A 20,354-nucleotide genomic window follows, 5' to 3' on the forward strand; every position below is an offset into this window, starting at 1 on the left:
CATAATACGTCTTGGTTTTAGTGGCTTAAACTCTCATCTATTTACTTATGGTCTGTGAAATGACTCTAAATGTGCATGTGGACACAAGGTTGAGGATCCACCATGTCAATTCTTTTTTCTCTGCCCTATTTATGATACAGAAAGAAAAGAACTGCTCACAAATCTCGACACAATTTTAACCCATGTTTTACCCAAAAGACGCTTCTTTATCTTTTATTTCTAATTTTTATATAACTTATTTTTATTTGGATCAATGTGGCTAACTTTTGAACAGAATTTATATTTATTTACTTATGTTCAACAATTTTTAACAAAGTCTAAACGATTTGCAGTTTAAGTTATGTATTATATATATATATATATATTCCCCTCTGATATTGATCATTATTATTATATACTTTATTTAATGTTCTTATTGAGAACTTTCACACAGCCACGCTGCAGATAAATTGTATTACTATGTTTGGATGCTCCTCGATGCTAAGGCTGTGCCTTGTGAGGAGCCTCCGTGTAAAATATTGAATAAAAAAAGTATATATATATATATGCAAATACGACATTGCCTCGACATAAACGAAAGAGCATAAATAGCAAAGATGAAGGACCCAGGACACATACAAAATATTTTCAGCCTCAAAGTATCCTAAGCTAGTTTTGGGAAAACGTGCATGGTGTAAGTAAGATAATAAGGCAGATTCTGAAAACGATGGATGGTGTATTTGAAAAAAAGATCGACAAAAAAAGAAATATAATTTAAAATGTAACAGTTTGTAGTCTCTCAAAAGAGAACTAATCAGAACTCAGAACTAGTCTGAGAAATACAAGTAAAGTAATAAGTCACAGAAATTAAAAAATATATAATAAAGTACATAAAGTACCCCCCCCCCATCAACATTCTATACATTTATTTTTTCTAAAGGAGAATGCATATTTGCTTACCGGATGACTCCATTAAATCCAGGATCTGAATCGGTTGCTGTCACATGTAATAGAATAGAATGAATCTGGGTGTTCTCGGAAACAGAAATATTCCAGCTCCTTTCGGCGAATTTCGGAATGTAATCGTTGACATCAGTAAGTCTAACCATTACATTCACTCTGAGTGTGGTCTCCGCCTGAGTCACGTCAATTGATATGTTGTGAACACTCTTTATTTGATAGTCTAGATTCTGTATAAAATATATATCTACATCAACATGAAACAATTTACAGACCTACAAATCTAAGAAAACCCAGGCATATTTTCGCGTGGTTTAATCAACATGCATTGTATAACAAGCTTCTGTATTACTTTTCCGAATAAAAACATTTAACTTTAAATAACAAAATTAACTCAACCTTCTTTACTCGGATAATTCCGTTTTGTTTGTTGACAGGATTTACGTCGACGAAAAAGGAAGAAGCGTCGTCCTTAACGATGGAGAATGAAACCTGTGCGTTCTCACCAATGTCTTTATCATGAGCGTAAATGTTGGCAACGTTATAACCAATGTCAACTCTTTCTGATATTATAGTGCTAAATGTGTCTTCAACTAACGTTGGTTTGTTGTCGTCAAGATCCAAAACGTTGATTGTTACTGTACAAGACCCTGAAATGTAACATATATAAGTCAGTATTTTTCAATGCTAAACTTCGGTGATCTGAACAGGTGTTTTAACGAATTATCTACTATACCCTCTTCCTTTAATACACCATTTCATTCTTACAGCAACTCATCCTCCATTCATCCACTCATCCATCTCTCCATTTTTCATCAATTCTTCCATCTTTCCATTCAACGATTTTTCAATCCATCTATGAAAGCATCAATTTATTCATCCATTAACTAATTTATTAACTTAAATATATTGAGTGTATTGTTTTATTGATCTTTTATTTAAATTCACCTGTTGCATTTGATTCTATATCAGTTGCAATAACTTCGATCAAGTACTTGCTGTTCACCTCTCGATCAAAGACGCCCAGTGCACTGATGTCACCAGATGGCTCTACATTGAACAGACTTAAACCACTTAAAGCATCTTGTAAAATGACGTCATCTGGAGGTGATGAGGCGAGAGAATACACTAGGCTAGCGTATTCACCTTCGTCAGCATCTGTAGCAGATATTCTCGTCACAAATGTTCCTGCGAAGATTGTTATGACATTTACAAAATAATTAACGTTTATGCCGTAATGTTTAAAGTCTGTCTACATGATCAGATATTCTTTGAAAAAAAAACTGTTGTACGCCCATGGTCATGTCATGTCATCATGACCACATTATGGCATGTTGCAACATGTTTTTGTCATTATATGATAGCCCAATCAGGGCTTAAATTTAAAAACGATTATGGAGAAGAATCTTTAGCGTGTTGTTTTTTTTTACAGGAAACATTAGACTTATGTTTCCACAATTAGAATACTGAATTCTTAAACAACCAAATTTTGAAATTCATGGCAGAAATATAAACTCACCTACGGGTCTGCCTTCATATATTTCACCAATGTATTTTGGGTTTAGAAACATTGGTACATTGTCGTTGATATCTTGCACGTGTATGACGATATCAACTGCAGACGATAAACCGGCTCCATCACCATCCGTTGCCACCACCAAGAATTTCCATTCACTTTTGTGTTCGTGGTCTAACTGACCGTTAACTTTAAAATCTCCGGTTGAACTATCTATTGAAAAAACTCCATCTGGTACTCCATAGAGGGAAAAAACAATACTGCCAAATGGGTCAATTTTCTCCACTGCTTGGACCTTGAAAATAGAAAGAGAAAAGGTAGTGATTACTTCACTAAAACTACATATCATTTGCTAAATAAATTATTTATGATTGGAAGCATAAGTATTTTGCTGTTTGGACTCTTCATATAGTATTTTCCTGATGACGATGAAAGCAACTTGATTGAGATATCGAGACATTTTCAACTAAAATTAAAGCGTGGATACAGCAGTAATATTTTCTTCTTTCAAAAAATGTGGTAATTTTGCTTGTATGTGAATCTTACCGTAAATAATATTTTTTCTGTGTAAACTGTGTCCTCAATGACAGACGCATTGTACATTTGTTGCGAGAACTTTGGCGCTTCGTCGTTGATATTAGTAACGTTGATAATCAGTGACGTAGTTACCTCGTGAACACCGTCAGTGGCGGCATATGTCAGTTGATAGGATTGGACATCTTCAAAGTCAAGTTTGCTAGACAATGTTATGAATCCAGTTTCAGAGTCGACGATGAATTTCCCGTGTCTGTAAGCAAACGTCCCTGCACCAATATTTGTACCTCCCAAGATAAGATGCTCAACTTTATCTAAATAATGGATATCGACAAAGTAGTGTGGGCTCCTTTACACTTTAGCCATTTCATTTGTAAATCATTCATGTGTTTATTTATTCGTTCGTTTGATTTTACGTTCGTTCGCTCGAGTTCCAGTTCACCCAACCATTTTCCAACCATCTATTCATCCATCTATCCATCCATCCACTTACCCACACCCTCACCCACACCGACATACACATACACACATAAAGGAAACGTAGTACATAAAAATTAAACAAAATAATTTCAGAAAAAGAGAAAGACAATCAATAATAATAATATTATTATAAAAGAATGTATATCAAGTAAATATACATAATGAGAAAACCAATAGTGGTATATTTATGCTCCTAGGAGAAAGGAAAAATAATCATAGCATATATTATCTGGAAATCAAATTATGCCAAAGTTTATATCTGTCTCTTATACACATCTAGATGTGTATAAGAGACAGTATATATATTCTTCTCTACGGCTTGATTTCATAGCAGTCGCACCAAATAAGAAGGATTATGTAGAAAATTAAAATACTTTTTGAGTGTTTATGAAAATTAAAGCAGTGAATTCTAATCTTTGTTTCCAAAGAGTATTAGTTTTTTTAGGAGGTAGGAAGGGGGTGATGGAAGGGGAAAATTAAAGCAGTGAACTCTAATCTTTGGCTCCAAGGAATATTATATTTTTAGGAAGTGGGAGGGGGAGGATGGAAGGGAAAATGCAGTGGATATTATCGATCAATTTTGTACAATTATGTTTTTGTTGGTTTGACAGGAGAACTTCATATGTGGTAAGTACCCAAGAACGCCAACATTATGCTTTCAGTTTTTATTTCTTTGTTTTCAAGAAACAGACTATAAGAACAGGGCGGATTTGTTGGGAGGAGGGGGCAGGCCCCGGCACCCCTTTTGGAATGTAAAAAAAAAAGAAAACAAAATTCTCGCAAAATGCCTCAGATGTTATATTCGGGTGTCTAGAAAACAGAAATTTATCGAGGCATGCCATTCGGACCCCTAGGGTGGTGTTATTTCGATCGGCCCCACTTTCGGCCCCTTTCCCCTCCCCCACCCCTCTCTCTTTTTGGTGAGTAATCCTCGGCTTTAATTTCCCGATGATACTCGGTTTTCCTCTCCCTATCAAAAGCTGTTTCTTTCGTCTTAAGTAAACTGCCACGCATGTAAAACAAACTGCAATCAACAAGTTTACCACAGGAGATCGAGTAAGTCACCTGTAGCACGTAAAAAAATTAACAGTTATATCAAATTAATAAGTGATTAATTTGTTCGCAGTCCAATGTGGTACATATGAACTCGTGTTTGGTCATTGAATGTGTAACTACTTTTCTGCAATTTACAAATTTAACCTCTAATTTAGTCCTGATGCACGAGTTTTATTGACTAGCGCAGACTATTTAAATCACTCTCTTTGGTAGCAGGTCGACCCTTGGCAGGGGTGGCGCAAGGATTTGCCCAACGGGGGGGGGGGGGAGGTTTGGCCGAGGTCCCTGAAAGGGGTTAGAAGTAATGTTGGCGCGGTCGAGCTTCGATTGAAAGGTTTCGAAAGTGGTCCCCGAAAAGTTCGACAATTTACGGGTTTCAAAGGATTATTTAATCGATTTTAGAGTCTACTAATGTAGAAAATAAATATATTCTTTTTTCTCCCTGACGAATTGTGATGGGGCCTGGCAACCACATCCGCTCCCCAGCCGCTGGCACGACCCTTGACCCATTAGTGGAAAAAAGCATCATGTCTTAAAGTTCGTTCCAAAGAGCACATATCATAAACTTTCTACCAACTTCAACCTAATAGCTTTTATGTAGGCATTAACTGCTCCACGTTCGTCATTAAGTTATTACATTCAAGCAGTATTTATTTAAAAAAAAAATAAATAAACAGAAACGTTACGTAAATATAAACCCTACCGGGGTGAAAATGAAACTTAACAACTGGCCAATCAGAGCAGGTCAATGGATATGGACTTGCTCCATAAATACATACTATACTGTTTTGCAAAACGCTGTCGTTTCTTTTGACTTTAGCAGGGAACAGTTAGGCTTTAGCAACAGTATAATCATGGAGGTATAATTGATAATACCTCTATGGTAGGTCTATAATAAGGGGATTGGGCATAGCAGAAAGGTTTGTAATAATAAACAATTATCTTAATACACTAATTCAAATATATTCTTACTTCTCCAGAGCTAATGTCTAAATCACGTGCTTCCAGTTGTAAAATTCCATCGTCTGTCACAGGCCCTTCCACAATATTTACTGACAAACTGCCCTCAACGAGGAACTTGGGCTCATTGTCGTTGAAATCTACTACTTTCACGGTGACTTCCATGTCGTTACAGTTTGGGGTTGGTGCAGCGTCACAGGCAATGATCTTTAGTTTGTAGCTGAATATTTAATAAAGGAAATGTATATATCAACTTATAATTAAAAATCCCCAAAATGATATAAAAATCATTAATCACTAAGATAACTACGAGTTTTTATCTTGGTATACACCATTTTCAAGTCAATTTTGAAACAGCGCCACTAACGTACCGTAACTTTTCGCCAGCAAGCCAGAGCACATTGCTGTTAGCAAATTTTCTTTTTCCATACACATACCTATCCTTTGAATACTTCTACAACCAAAAACACTGCAGGTTGTATTCATCCCTATTTTCATTTTTTGTTGTTTTTAAAGACGAGCATAATTTAGTAAAATGATGTATAGTAGGTTTAATATTACAATCAATATTAAGAGAAGTGTCCACAATATTTATTTAATTTATAAGCCATGGAATGCTCTCAAATAGGGCTGAAACATAGCATACATCATTTCACAATCTTTGCAATCAGAAGTGCAAGTTGTCCGGCCGAAAATGGTTAGCGTATATTTTTATGCGCCCGACCACGAGCAGTGGCGCAGCTATTGGCAGTGCAGCCAGTGCAAAGCACTGTTGCCTAGATTCATTAAATAGACCTAAACTTAATTTTGAAGGGGAAAAAAGGCCAGTGGGCCCCTCAATAATATTCTATTAGAGGAGTAATTATTGATTATTGTGTTGATTTCAATTTAGCAGACAGAATCTGCGGCCCGTTCCCCTACTTTTTTCGAAATTATTAAAAAACATGGGGAACAAAGGAAATTATATTCATTATATTGTGAGGAGTGCCATTTCCGGCTAGAGATGCTATTTTCATAAATTTTCTTACATCAGCCTCAACCATGGTGGGGCTGAGGTGGTCTTCACCCTCCTCCTCCGGTGAAAATCCCTCCCTGGCCCCTCTATTTCGAATTTCCTGATCTGAATTGTTTAATTTTATGTGCTACGGTACGGTACCAATTTCTTGATTAGCTTAGAACAGCTGCTGAGACAGAATATGCCCCTCTTAAAATACTTAAGAATCTGATTATAATTAGTATTTATTACTAACCTAGACCTTTACCAATAGGGGTAAAAGAAGGAATGTTTACGTTGAATTTTGTGAAAACTTTGGGAATAACCTTATTACATCAATTAATCTTGCACTGGGGCCCTTTCGCACCTAGCCACGCTGCTGACCACAAGGTTGAATGAGAAACTAAATTGAAATCGCTATGCCGAAAAGCTCCTCCACTGAGACACTCAGCTGGGGTTTGCCAGTGTTTGTAGCATCATCTTGACGTTACTGCTTTCTTTCTTTCTTTCTTTCTATTTTTTTCAATAGTATGGAAGCCTGATAAATACCAATATTGTCCAAAGCTCTTTTTAAATAATTTCAAAAACATGCTCTCCAGTATAAAGTAAAAAAATAGTAAAAACTATTCACTCATTATCTGGTCTCCTAGTTTACTTAAAAGCAAAATAAAATATTTCACTTGACTTACCTTTGAACTGACTCAAAGTCTAATTTGCTATCAACTTTAACTTCTCCTTCGGCGGGGTTGATAGAAAAGTTTTCAAGTAAGTTGGTGGCTGGTGTCAATCCACTAACAATTGAGTACGTGATGGAAGAAGAAGTGGAATGAGCTGTGGCCTTTACTCTGAAAACAATCGTATTCAACCCCACATTTTCCGATATCGTCTGTTCTGGGAATGGATAGTTGTTCCAAGTTGGCAGTCTATGCGCCTTATCGACGATCGCGAAATAAATATCTGTTAGTCCCTGTTTACTATCAGAATCGATTGCCTGTGCTTTTATCAAAAATGGTTCCACAGTGGTCTGTAAAAAAATTAAAGATACTTTAACAAAATTTGATGCAGTAATTCATTTTAAATAGATATTTATGAGTGGATGGTAAAAAATATCTGAATATAGAGGATTGATTTCTCAAAACCAGCGCACTGTCGCTAAATGTTAACTGAGTAATTAGCATAAGATTGTGGAAATTGTAACTGTAGTATAACTTTGGCAATAATAAGTCGATTCTTGTAAATGACTTATTATTTTAAAGTTTGTAATGTGGAGAATATGAACATATTAAAAATCAAATTTCTTCTTTTTGTCACGGATGCTGGTTTTGGCATGGCATGCCAATTAGCAGAATGATGTAGAGTGAATTCGGAGAGGGCAATACATATTTGTTTATGTATAAAAAAAACCCCCTGTAAATCAGTGTCTATGCCACTGTGTCTGCCAGCACTGTAGCAGCAACGATCTACATACTACAGTTTTGCCATGATAGATTTTACTCCAGGTAGGCATCTAACAATCCTCTTGGTGATTACATTTACGAGAAGTTTAATGCTTAATGGTAAATTGAAATCTAATGTTTACAACTTACGTGTATATCTCGGGTAGTCAAAAAGAGGATGATTATCGTTGATATCAAGAACTCGTATATCTATGGTACATGTATTGCGCAGTTGATAGTCCATCGCTAGATCTGTTGCAATAACGGAAATCGTATATCTAGATTTTATTTCATGATCCAGACTCTGACGAGTCCGGATAATTCCAACACCTCCGGAGCTCGTTTCTATCTTGAAAACTGTGCTACCATCAGTATTTAGAGAAAGAGAAAACTCAACTTCACCATTACGTCCCTTGTCCCTGTCTACTGCTGTCACCTGCGATGAGATTGTTAGTAAAATGAACATTGTTTTGCATTTTACGTTAAGTGCAGATTTGCTGTTTCAAATGAGGCTACAATGAAGAAGAAATACTAAAGTGATTACAAGTAGAATGGCCGAGTTGTTAATATTGGGCTTCGCCGACCACACTGGGGCTTCAAATGTGAACCTCGCGCCCAGAAACCCTCATCCCCCTCCCTTGGAAGAACCTGGCTACGGGCCTGCAGCTCCTGTCAATGTGGACTCATCCAGATGCTGAACATGCGTTGATGAGTACGGTAACTGAACAGAATTAGAATTATCACAAATAAAACCACATAATTCAAAACGCCTATAATAACAAATCTTCTAAATAAATTAATGTGCAATAATAATTTCAAAAAGATGTCCATACTCACATTTAATACAAATGTACCAGTCATTTGCTCCTCGGTAACCTCTACAGTTGAATAGCTCCTGCAGTCTGGAAACTGTGGTGTATGTTGGTTCAGATCCTTGGTCCTAATATTAACACTAACTTCTTCAAACGTTGAATCCATACCTCCACGAACAAGGTTGCTGTCCATGGCTATCACAACCACAGAACAGGATGGTTCCAATGCTTCAGCTGACGACACAAGACTCAATATACCTAATAATAATTATACATATGCCTATGTTTGTATATAAATAATAAATAATAAATAATAAATTATATATAAGGCCTATATAGGTTTTAGTTATAGGCCTATAGGCAAAGATACATACATTAATTAATATATCGGATAAATCCAGTTAAATCCTATCTGATTTGCAATTTAGTTACTCATTTCAAGTTGTGTAACTTCTAAAAATACAACGTGTTAATGTTAATTAATAATTGCTTTATTGCAGTATAAAATGTACAAGAAGCAGCCAGGCGGCTGAAAACGTCAAACAGCCAAAAAATATAATAATAATAATAATAATAATAATAATAATAATAATAATAATAATAATAATAATAAAAGCAGCGTAATAAATAAATAAATAAGGAAATCTCAAAATTAAATAGTCGAAGGATTAATTCCCACCTAAGCAGCTAGCTGTTCCATGTTAGTCCATTGCAATAATATAGGAATTTGTGACTTTCTAAAACGTTTTGTCTTACACCTACTGAATTCAAGAAATTCAAGTTTGTTATAGCATTGTTCCTGATAAATATAGAACTACAAACAGGAGGAAGCATTTCGCGATTTGGAGGCTTCGCCCCCCACCCCCCATGGATGACTTTAGAGTAATTTTCAGCGACACCCAACCACGTCCATTTTTTTCGTCGGGGAAATCGGCCCCTCTGACGGGACCTCGGACCCCAGTCGGGCAAATCCTGGCGCCACCACTGAATAAGGCGTATGTAGCTAATGTAAACAGATGTTATACGGTACTGTATCATTTACGGGGCTTTGGCTCTGCGCAATATACATAGCGTATATAGTCGTCGAGATGCTAAGACTGTATCGCCAACATGCAAACCCCATTATAGGTTGTCTTGGATGGTAACACCTAATAATTTCATATGTGACACAAGTACGCAGCTTACTGTCGCTATGTTAAACTGATTAATTAGCACAAGAATGTGGCATTATTGTATACTTTAGAAAAGAAAAGCCATAATACTTTTACTCATAACCTTGACAATACCGGTAGTAAGTCGATTCCAGTAAATGACCCATCATTTTAAAAAGCAAATTTCATTTTTGGGCACTGATGCTGTTTCTGGGATGGCAAAAATTCAAGTCTATCTCTGAGATAGTAAAGTGATAAAACGACAAAAATGTCTTTATCCAGGTGTTATACACTTTTTAATGAGCGGAAAACTTAAACTCGAGACGAATCTAAGTATTGTCTATATTGTATCATATAGGCAGCGAAAAGTACTGCACTATGTTTTGCTTCTTGCAATCACTGACGTCCAGTAAATTAGGTCTTTTAATTCCTCCTCGAATTATATTATAACATAACACTTTCAAAACGAAAAGCAGGCCTAAAAAAAAGTAGGAAGAAGACACATTGTTTATGATAGGAAATATTTTGATCACCAAATCATTGTTATGGCTTTTTAAACAACATCCTGTCTTCTTCCTCAACCTTTACCTTTCATTTTCTATTCTACTCTTTCTGTTATTACAACGTTTTCAACAATATCAAGTACACAAATGTACAGATAAGTTGACCTCATTGTATATGCTATTAGTCTTACCTCCGCCAAGAAATATATATGTATTGTCTGTTTTTCTGTTAGCAAAATTATGCAAAACTAAGAAATTGATCATCATAACATTTCAGTGGAATGGTACATAATAATCTAAGAAAGAGATGATTAATGTGGGAAAATTTGATCATCCACCTCTTTTTGAACTTACCCTCGACCATTAAGGAGAACAATGGAATCGCCCATACACGGCCATGACCTGTGCATTGTTCGGTATCCAGGTACAGAACGCAGGTATGCATTCTATGGAGTGACAACACTAGTTTTCTCTATGGTTTTTTTTTTTGTTTGTGTTTTATTGATTAACAAGAGTAGGCCTACCGTTTTTCTTTGTGTGTGTGTGTGTGTGTGTGTGTGTGTGCCTACCTGTTTCCTGTTGCATTTTGAAATACGGAGATGCAGTTCCAGACTTCATGGTAAACTGGAGTGCATTACCATTAGGATGATAGGCAAAAACTTGGCCAATATGATATCCAGTAGTTGCATTTCTATCAACTTCAAAGATAAACTCTGAAATGTCTTGCAGTATTTTCAAGCTTTATTTTACTCATTACACCAAATTCAAAAATTCCAATTGGATAAAAATTAAACAAATAATCATATCAAACTTTCTAATGTATTAAAGTATTAATTATTCGGGCAATTATCAAGAAACAACTGATTTAAATTTTATATCAAAAAGATAATAAATGCTACAAGATGTCTGACGTATTACCTCCGCTACTGTAATTTGATCCAACGAGTCTGTAGCTTTTACGAGTATAGTATAACCCGTACGATATTCTCGGTCGAGGGTTGAGAGAACTTTAACGATACCAAACTCATCGATGGAATGTTGTATATTGTCTGGCTGTCTTATAATTGAATATGAGATGCTCCCGTCTGACTGAAAAGATCTTGCCTTAACAGTGGCTAATCTTTAGAAAGTACAAATTAATATGAATGAAAAAAAAAGGTTTCGCAGCGGGTTTTAAAATATCGTGTGACGTCTTAAAATTTTCTGACGTCATTGTATTGCATGCATATTTCTGTAAATTATGCGCTGAAATACAAGTACACTCTTTAAGATGTGGGTTCAAAAATGCACACTATAACTTATTAGGTATAAAAAGTTATTCTAACACAAATCTGTACAATGTTTGAATTATTTTATATAGTGAGTGGCGTTTATATCCGAGAGTAGCGATGATTACAAATAGATTGTAATAGTGATGGAATTGAATGATTTTTTTTTTTGCAAATTAGTAGTACTATTATTAAACCATTAGGAAGTTAACATTGCATATATATACGGCATAGTACTTATTCGAGTGTGCGCTTAGCGAAGGAAATTCTCTGCCGGCGGTGCGGAACTCATTTCAGAGTGGCGCTTACTGTATTGTACGTTCCAGTCATACCGAGTTACAGTAGAAAGCAATCTAACAAGAATCAGACAAGTGATAATTTGCTATACTGTATTTTCTAGATCTGGCCTAGTACAAGTATTGTTTATAGAATCGCCAAACTGAATTGATTTTTTACTTTGACTACGCCTATCCTTTATAATATCTAAAAGTTGGATAAACAGCATTATAAAAAAAGTGTCCGTTAATCGAGTAATATGCTTAATATGTTTACGCTTTGTATCCAGATAAACAGCATTCTTGTCTGCATCATACACATTAGTGTATAGTTAATAAACTACTAAACGGAAATAAACCTCTCTTCGTTCATCTAAGACATGTACGACGAGATGAGCATTTGTAATTTACCTTAGAAAGAATAAAATGTCATATTATTATTATTATTAGGCCTATTAAGAAAGATGGATTCATATATTATTTATAACAATTAAGAAAATTATAAAGTATTTGATATTAATTTAATAATGAATAAGCAAGAAATAAAAATGTGTCATGAGCAAGGAAAGCCGGACATGTGATGTTAGACCTATCGGTACCAAGAGGGAAAAAAATCACTCACTTTGTAGGTACTTCGATATTCTCGTTAATATTAATAGTGTATCCCTCAAGGGTGAACTGAGGTGGTTGAGATGAAGTGTAAAAAAACACATCAGCTGCATTGCGATTCTGTAAGTTATCTTTTTCTGTTACAGTCACTGTTATCCGTAGTACATCCTCTGGTAAAGTACTGAGTGATGGCCTAGTTTTAAGCGATATTTCACCATTTTTAGGATTTACATTGAATAGGTTGTATTCATCTGAAAAAAATCAAATTAATTGAGGACAATCTTTGATGGTTAAGGACATTATTGTAATATATTGTATTCCTTCCTGCAATAAAAATACATAGGCCTAGTAAATATTCACAAAATAAAGAAAGAGGGGTTGAGAAGGAGCATAACTTGTAAGGTGCAGGAACTACTATCACCATAAATGGTTTGCCCCTCCAGTAGCAAATATATTAGAAATATACTGTACAATCAAATAATGAATGTTTATGAGTAAGTAAGTAATAATTATTCCTTTCAATAAAGTAATTACAAAGAAATGACAAAATATGATTTAGAAGGTACAAAAACCAAAATCAGGATCAAAGAACATCAAAAACACACATCACCATTCATGAAATTAAACTTGGAAAGCAGAGGATGAACCTGTAAGTCTATTGGCTTGATTCAGGGGTCCCATTGCATGAGTGCAATGGATAGAATATTTTAAGTGAAAATTTAATCTTTCAACTCTTGAAAATATTCTTCCCTTTGCACGATACGAACATTCATTAGTTTTATCACACTGTAACCTAAAATAGGTCCGGCCTTGTCATTTGATATTTTACTTTAAAAAAAAATATTAGATTTACCTTTTATCAGAATGGAACAGTTCATTTTCTTTCAGCCAATAAAAATATTTTATTAGGTGGAGGCGTACAATGGGACAAAACGAATGGAACAAAGTACGCACAGATGGAACTAAACTTTTTGATGAGTGAAGAAATTGTGTAAATAGCCAATGTCACTTAAAAAAATCAACTAATCAAATGACAAGGATCTAATTAAGTTTGTTATATTTCATTTTATTTACCAGAAGTATATATGCCTATATATAGATTTCGAATAAATATTTTCATTTGGCTTATATAATATATAATGTAATATAATCTATATTTATACGAATATACTGTATGTTTTATAGAGTTACCTCTCTAGATACACTTATATTCATAAATATACTTATACGCGAACATGAGGAAATTTATTGCATGTTATTTTCAACATATTTCATTTACAATAAGGTGTAATGTAATTTAAATGGTTACAGAATACAAGAACTGTGCGGGTTTAGCTCGACAAGGAAACGAAAAGAGTGCATAAATAGGAAGCATTCGTGGAACTATACCGGAATCTAATCCATAGTGCCCTTCCCCTCTTTCTCTATACCATGCAGTATGTATATATATTTTTTAAACTAAGTAAGTTTACCTGAGAACATTCCGTAGACTAATGTATTTGTACGGTTTTCTGGGTCAAATGCTGACAGTCGATAAACAACATCATCTGCATCATTGTCTAATGTAAATTGCGCCTTGTACGGATGGAAAGCCATCGCCCAAGATGGCGGCTCGTCAACATCCAAGACATCAACGACGAGATGAACATTTGTGATTTTACCTGATAAAAGAATGATATTTCATATATTAAGCCTATTAAGAAAGATATTAAGACATTATTTTATTTAAAATAGTTATTTGATTTATATTTAATATTTGAATAATATGAAGAAAATGTGTATGAGTCAGGAAAGGTAATAATCATTGGTGTTAGACCTGCTTATAAATTATACCAATCGATGTAAACCATGTAAACTAAAAATATATATTTATACTTAGATCTTTCTACGTTAAAATAACAAAAGAAGGCATTTAGTGTAACAATATGCCTTCTTGAATATACGAAAATATATTATTTAATAAAATATGAACTATATCAATCCAGCGATTGTATTATGGGAAAGGAAGACGACAAACGTAAACGTCTTACAGCTTTATTTCAATAATAATAATAATAATAATAATAATAATAATAATAATAATAATAATAATAATAATAATAATAATAATAATAATAATATAATAATAATACGTTAGACTTATATAGGGCTTCATGCCAGCAAGACCTCTAAGCGCTCGTCAGAACAATAGCAGTAGGATAATATAAACATTCTCTTCCCTGATAGAATATACATAGAGGCCTAAACGTTTACATTCGAGAGTCGTTTATGGAAAACTTTCATTTATAAAACTATTAACGACCTAGGAAAAAGAATAATCATGTGTTTTCCTGTATTTCTGTTTCTGTTCGTATACTGCACTAAACCTCATAATCAATGCCGTAGCCAGCTATTGGGACAGTCCAACACAATTTTTCTAATGGGTCCACAAAGAGTGGGTCCACATTTTTAAAAATGGGTCCAAATTATGTAATTTTATGCATAAAATAGGTCCAATTTTGAAAAATGGGTCCAGATTTCTCGTATTTAGCTTAAAATTGGTAAAATTTAAAAAAATTTGTCCAGCTTTTTCTTTTTTCCCCGTAAAATGGGTCCACATTGTTTGAATTTACGCGTAAAGTGGGTCCACCCTGGTATCGTCTGGCACTGTTTGAAATCCTGGCTATGGCATTGCTCATAATTGAGTAAAACGTGCAATTGCTAGCGTAAGGACACGCAGACTCATCAGCGTTGAAGTCAAGAGTTATATTATTTCTATTCATAGGATTTATATTTTAATGTGAACAGGACAATTTTAACTAGACATTCACTAGATATTAAATGGGGACAAATTTTAATAAGATGTGAAAAATAAATAAATAAATAAATAAATAAATAAATAAATAAATAAATAAATAAATGAATAAATAAATAAATAAATAAATAAATAAATAAATAAATGAATGAATGAATGAATGAATTCATGAATAAATAAATAAATAAATAAATGAATGAATAAAAAAGTTATATTCATGACAGAATAGCACTGGATTACATGGATACCAATGGCAAGATATACATCTTGACATGAAAGTTAATCTATAAAGGAAATTATTTGAAAATATTTTTAAATTCATTCAAAGGCAAGTTAGTCATAAATGGGTCAAGTTTGTTGTATTCGATGATCCTTCTCGGGAAGAAAGAGAATAAATAGGTGTCAGTGCAGGCTGTAAGGGTTCTAAATTTCTTGATATAAGCTGCTCGAGTAAAGCCAGTACAGTGATTTAAGTCGGCAGATGGTATGGAAACAAATTTATTTATAATTTTATGAAGAAATCTAGCAGCGCGTCTTTGGATTTTCCCAACTTTAGAGATATCTTTTTTTTTTGGTAGGGATCCCAGAGTGAAGCGCAATATTCAAGCTTTGGCCTAATAAAGGTAATAATATATGCCAATTCTTTGGACTTTGGGGGGCAGTTTTTGAAATTACGTTTTAGGAAGCCTAATGTTGAATTGGCTTGTATTGTAATAGTGATAATGTAGATGTTCAATTTCATGTCATTCAATGCCTAGGTATTTTGTGTGTTTCACATGTTGAAGAGGTGTCTAATTCATGGAATAAAAAGTACTAGGGGTTTTAGTACGATGAAAGTAAAGAACACAGCATTTTCTTTTGTTAAATCGTTAATGAGATTGTCCAGTTCTTGTTTTAATACATGGATTTGGTAGTTGAAGAAAACCTTAAAAAAAAACCCCAAAATTAAAATGACCTTGAGATAGTGAAAATAATGATCTAAACATATTTACGATAATACTAAACCTTTTTATTTCTAGGGCCTACGTATTTTAAACTTTAACTGACATGAATTTATACTACGAGGGGAAAATAATGACTCAACCCAGGCTATGCAGATGTCTTAACTTGTTAATTTGGTATTATATATTAAATATTATATTATTATTATATTATTATTATTATTATATTATATATATATATATATATATATATATATATTTATTATATATATATGGGTTCCAAGTAATCACCAGCCAATCCATTTTATTATATTGTTCAAAAATAAATAAATCAGTAACTATGCTAATGTTTATCTTAATTATCCGACAATAAATATTTAATGCTACTCACCATCCGCATTATTGAAAACAATAAAATTGATAACTTCGGTTGGATTTGATTCAAAATCAAGTACATCATCAACAACAATAACTCCAGTATCATTTTTAACAGCAAACCGTCGATTTAAATTTCTTTCAAAAAATAGATTTCCACTTCCAAATTCGGTTGACAGGTCGTAGATAATAGAGCCAATAGAACAGTTTTCCTCAACCGTGTGTGAAATATTGACTGATTTCTCTTTTTGCAGATGAGGTTGGCATTCCGTCTCCAATTCATTCCATAAAATTTCGCATTGATACAAACGTTTTTGAAAAACTAACAAGAATACAATACGTAAGATCCATAGCTCCATCATTTTATAACCTGAAAAAGTGTTAAGATTATATGTAAAATATAACAACATATCTTTTTTATAATGTAGAGATTAAATGTGTTTCCACATTTGTGCTTCTGTTACTATTGATGAAATTAGTCTTGAACTAAGAAGAAGTTGCGTCTAAATATTCTTCTGGGTCAATTCGTCCAATGATCAATGAGTTGGCAGTTTCCAGAAATAATATAGTTGACATTGAAAGGTTCTTTTTATTTATTTAGTTTTGATAGAATTTGCAAAATAAAAGGCAAAAAAACCATTGTAGTATAGAATAGATAAAGAGATGGAAAACAGGACGAGAAACACAAGATGACAAAATAATTCAGATCCGAATTTAACAAACTTTAAAGAACCATTTCAGAAATCGTCTGTCTATAACAACCGCTCAGTTTATTTGATTCTCCAATCTTCTTTGTTGTTGATAGCACGTCACTAATAATTATTGCAATTGTCAATTCGTTGATTTAAGATAGGTGAGACTGAGTATCAACTACATTGCTCATGTTAGGTAATAATAACGTTACGCTTCATTAGATCACATAAAGTTCAAGATATTGTTTTCGCAAGGACACCTCTGCAAAAATGATGCTTAAAGCCTCCGGTAGTACGATGCCTCTGATTGAAATATGTTTAATATTTTGAATCAAAATTCTTAAAAGAATAAACTTAAACTTTTAATTTTTTAATCGGACTTCCATACTCCGCGATTTCCCATCAAAACGGAAAGCCTTTGGTCTTGGCCTAGGCCTATATTCCACTTCTTAGATTTAGTTTAGAGACTAACATAATATTTCTTTATGAATTATGGTACTAGTAATAAAGATCTATATACCCGAGGTCAAGGAAGTCCAGACGATATAAAATTTAAATGTGCTTCATTTGAACACAAACAACTTCTTCCACTGTCGGCACATAATCCCACACTGCCTCAAAACGCATTAACTATTCAAGAATTACAATTTAGTCTTACCATTTAACGATAGGAGCCTAACAACAACATATTGATATAGGTATGGATAGAGCATTTTTCCTGGTTAATACTATCATGGAGGAACTATTTACTGTTAGGTCGATGGTTTTAGCCAAAATGTAAGTTATGACGTCACATGTTTACAGGCCTACATACTGAACGTTGGGTTTTTTGTTATCTTAATCTTATCTATTTCAACATACCCGTAATATAAATATGTATCCCGAGTAGGCCTAGTTAAGAAACGTTCAATCATAAAATGTTATGATGAGTCATTTGGTGTTTCCATGAATATCAGAAGTAATAGAAATTCTAGGCAAATCGCCTGACCCAAAATCATTAAACTTAATTTACACAGTATTTTTATCACTTGCAATGAGCCCAGTTAACACAAAACACATATTCTGATATTTATTTCCACTGATGGAAATGGTTTGTCGACAATTAAACCGTTGTTTTTTGGGTTTTTTTGAGTCAGTTTCAATGAAAAAATACTGATAAGCCTACTTAAATTTGCATATATGGATTATCATAAACATATTCAGCTGTATTTATCTATAATCTTTATAATCTTTGCGAACAAGGAAAATAGCTACCTATGGCCTACATGATATAAAAAAAACATCCATATCCATACCAGTAGGCTATCGTTAGACTTACAATGTAAAAAATAAGCCAAACGCGCGCTGAAGAAACTCAGTCCTTTGTCGACAACATCCTGTACATGCTCATAAATGCATATTTCCCAAATCTGATTAACACACATTTTATATAGCGTGAGGCTGGGATTATAATGGGTACTAGTATAAAAAGTTGAAAGTGAAATAATACCCATGGTAGTCACCGAATATCAAGTCAAAGAAAAAACCTATTAATCTGAGCATAAAACAATATAACTAGGCGTAAATAAGTGAATAGCCCGGTACGTACCAACGTCAGCCCATTAGCGGATCACCTGCGGCCTGTGTTCTTCCTGGTAAAAACTGAGGCGGAAGACAGACTTTCATACGATAATAAGATATAGAGCGTGCATTTAAGTCATTGAACTAACAATAATAATATCCTTCCGGTATTGGAGTTAACAGGTGAAGAGGCAACGGAGAAGATTAACAATCCTACACAAACTTTAGTAAAAATATTAGGACAAAAAAAACACACACACACACACACACACACACACAAAAAAACAAATCCTTCTTTGTTTATCACCATTCATAAGATATCCACTTAGAAGACACATATATGATCATTAAGATACACTTTATATGTATAAGCCTTGTAGAAACAGATGTAGATGCTTATATATACGAATGATTATATATTATATATACCGTAAGACAAGACTAGTACATTTTTCCTACTTTGCAATTTATGTAAAAGAAAATTACAAAAAAAAAAAAAAAAAAAAACAATAACAGGGTGGAGTTCCAATAACAAAAATCTATCATCACATCTTTATCACTATCCATCTGCATCATCGCCATCATCATAATCTTCGTCGTAATAATCATCTTGAGCCGGATCCAATGTAGTATGTTGACATCTTATAGTCCAAACAAAAAGAAATAGAAAAGAAGCAAACTAGACAAATCAAACACGCACATAAGCATACTGCTGTAGACCAGACATATCAGATACAACAATTTATATTCGTTATTAACATACAGATAGTAGTGGTTATTGAATGTCAAATAGAAGTTCATTCCACAGCTTAGGGCCCGTGATACTAAAGCTCTTTCTGTCGTCGTTACGCGTTCGATTTCAATTATTACCTCTTGTTTTTATATTACTTTGTGTATACATAGGCCTTATTGACGTTGCTGAGGCTAAGTAATTCGAAGATGCTTTCTAAAGATTATACTCTTGATAGAGAAATTTTTTTTCTAAATGGTTTACCTCCTGTAAATGTTAAGAATATATTTTTGAAATTGTCACGTAAAATTAGTGTACATTATTATAGAGAAAAAGAAACAGCACGGTAGGCCTACATCATGAAATAGTTGCCTGCTTTATTCAATCGGATGGGACGCTTAACATTAAATCAAGAACATTTACCATCTCTGTCGTTAAATTTCTGTAGTTAAGTTGTTCTGTAGTTAAGTCTTTTTCCCCTTGAAAAGTCGCACCTTCTTACTTGAGGTAGCGCCAACTTAGCAGTGCACGGTAGGGGAGCCATAGGCTTATCCTTGGTGGAAGCTACCGGAGCCCAGCAAACTGACGCCGAAGTACCTACGTGTCGGTAGTGATAACGACGCTATCTCAAAATCGGGGATGCGCACTCCCCCACACCTTCGCGTTCTTTTGTCTTTGTTTCTTGTGGCTTCAAAAGCGCCTTGAGACGGTTTTCTGTGGAAGGCGCTA

The 20,354-nt window shown here is 34.0% G+C and overlaps 2 protein-coding genes across 2 annotated transcripts in view; both read right to left on the reverse strand.

Moving 5' to 3' along the window:
* Positions 1-7,986, reverse strand: part of LOC117125130 (cadherin-9-like) — a 14,991-nt gene extending 7,005 nt beyond the window's left edge. The window contains exons 1-9 of the mRNA XM_033271529.1: positions 7,948-7,986; positions 7,169-7,503; positions 5,498-5,705; positions 4,350-4,534; positions 3,002-3,338; positions 2,459-2,750; positions 1,888-2,127; positions 1,339-1,589; positions 940-1,169 (exon numbers count right to left, since the gene is read on the reverse strand). Of these exons, the coding sequence (XP_033127420.1) occupies positions 940-1,169; positions 1,339-1,589; positions 1,888-2,127; positions 2,459-2,750; positions 3,002-3,338; positions 4,350-4,534; positions 5,498-5,705; positions 7,169-7,503; positions 7,948-7,986 (2,117 nt within the window). The remainder of the gene's footprint in view (positions 1-939; positions 1,170-1,338; positions 1,590-1,887; positions 2,128-2,458; positions 2,751-3,001; positions 3,339-4,349; positions 4,535-5,497; positions 5,706-7,168; positions 7,504-7,947) is intronic.
* A 68-nt stretch (positions 7,987-8,054) lies between these two features.
* Positions 8,055-19,031, reverse strand: LOC117125131 (cadherin EGF LAG seven-pass G-type receptor 1-like). The gene is made up of 8 exons (XM_033271530.1): positions 18,924-19,031; positions 16,660-17,013; positions 14,006-14,194; positions 12,547-12,784; positions 11,293-11,501; positions 10,951-11,094; positions 8,753-8,985; positions 8,055-8,351 (listed from the first exon to the last, which is right to left on the reverse strand). Exons 2-8 carry the CDS (start codon positions 17,003-17,005, stop codon positions 8,055-8,057), a joined length of 1,656 nt encoding a protein of 551 aa, XP_033127421.1. The 5' UTR covers positions 17,006-17,013; positions 18,924-19,031.
* Positions 19,032-20,354: the final 1,323 nt, after the last annotated feature.

The sequence above is a fragment of the Anneissia japonica genome, unplaced genomic scaffold (genome assembly GCF_011630105.1).
Source record: "Anneissia japonica isolate Jap-2015-1 unplaced genomic scaffold, ASM1163010v1 scaffold9_len2422644_cov172, whole genome shotgun sequence".
In the NCBI taxonomy this organism is placed as follows: domain Eukaryota; kingdom Metazoa; phylum Echinodermata; class Crinoidea; order Comatulida; family Comatulidae; genus Anneissia; species Anneissia japonica.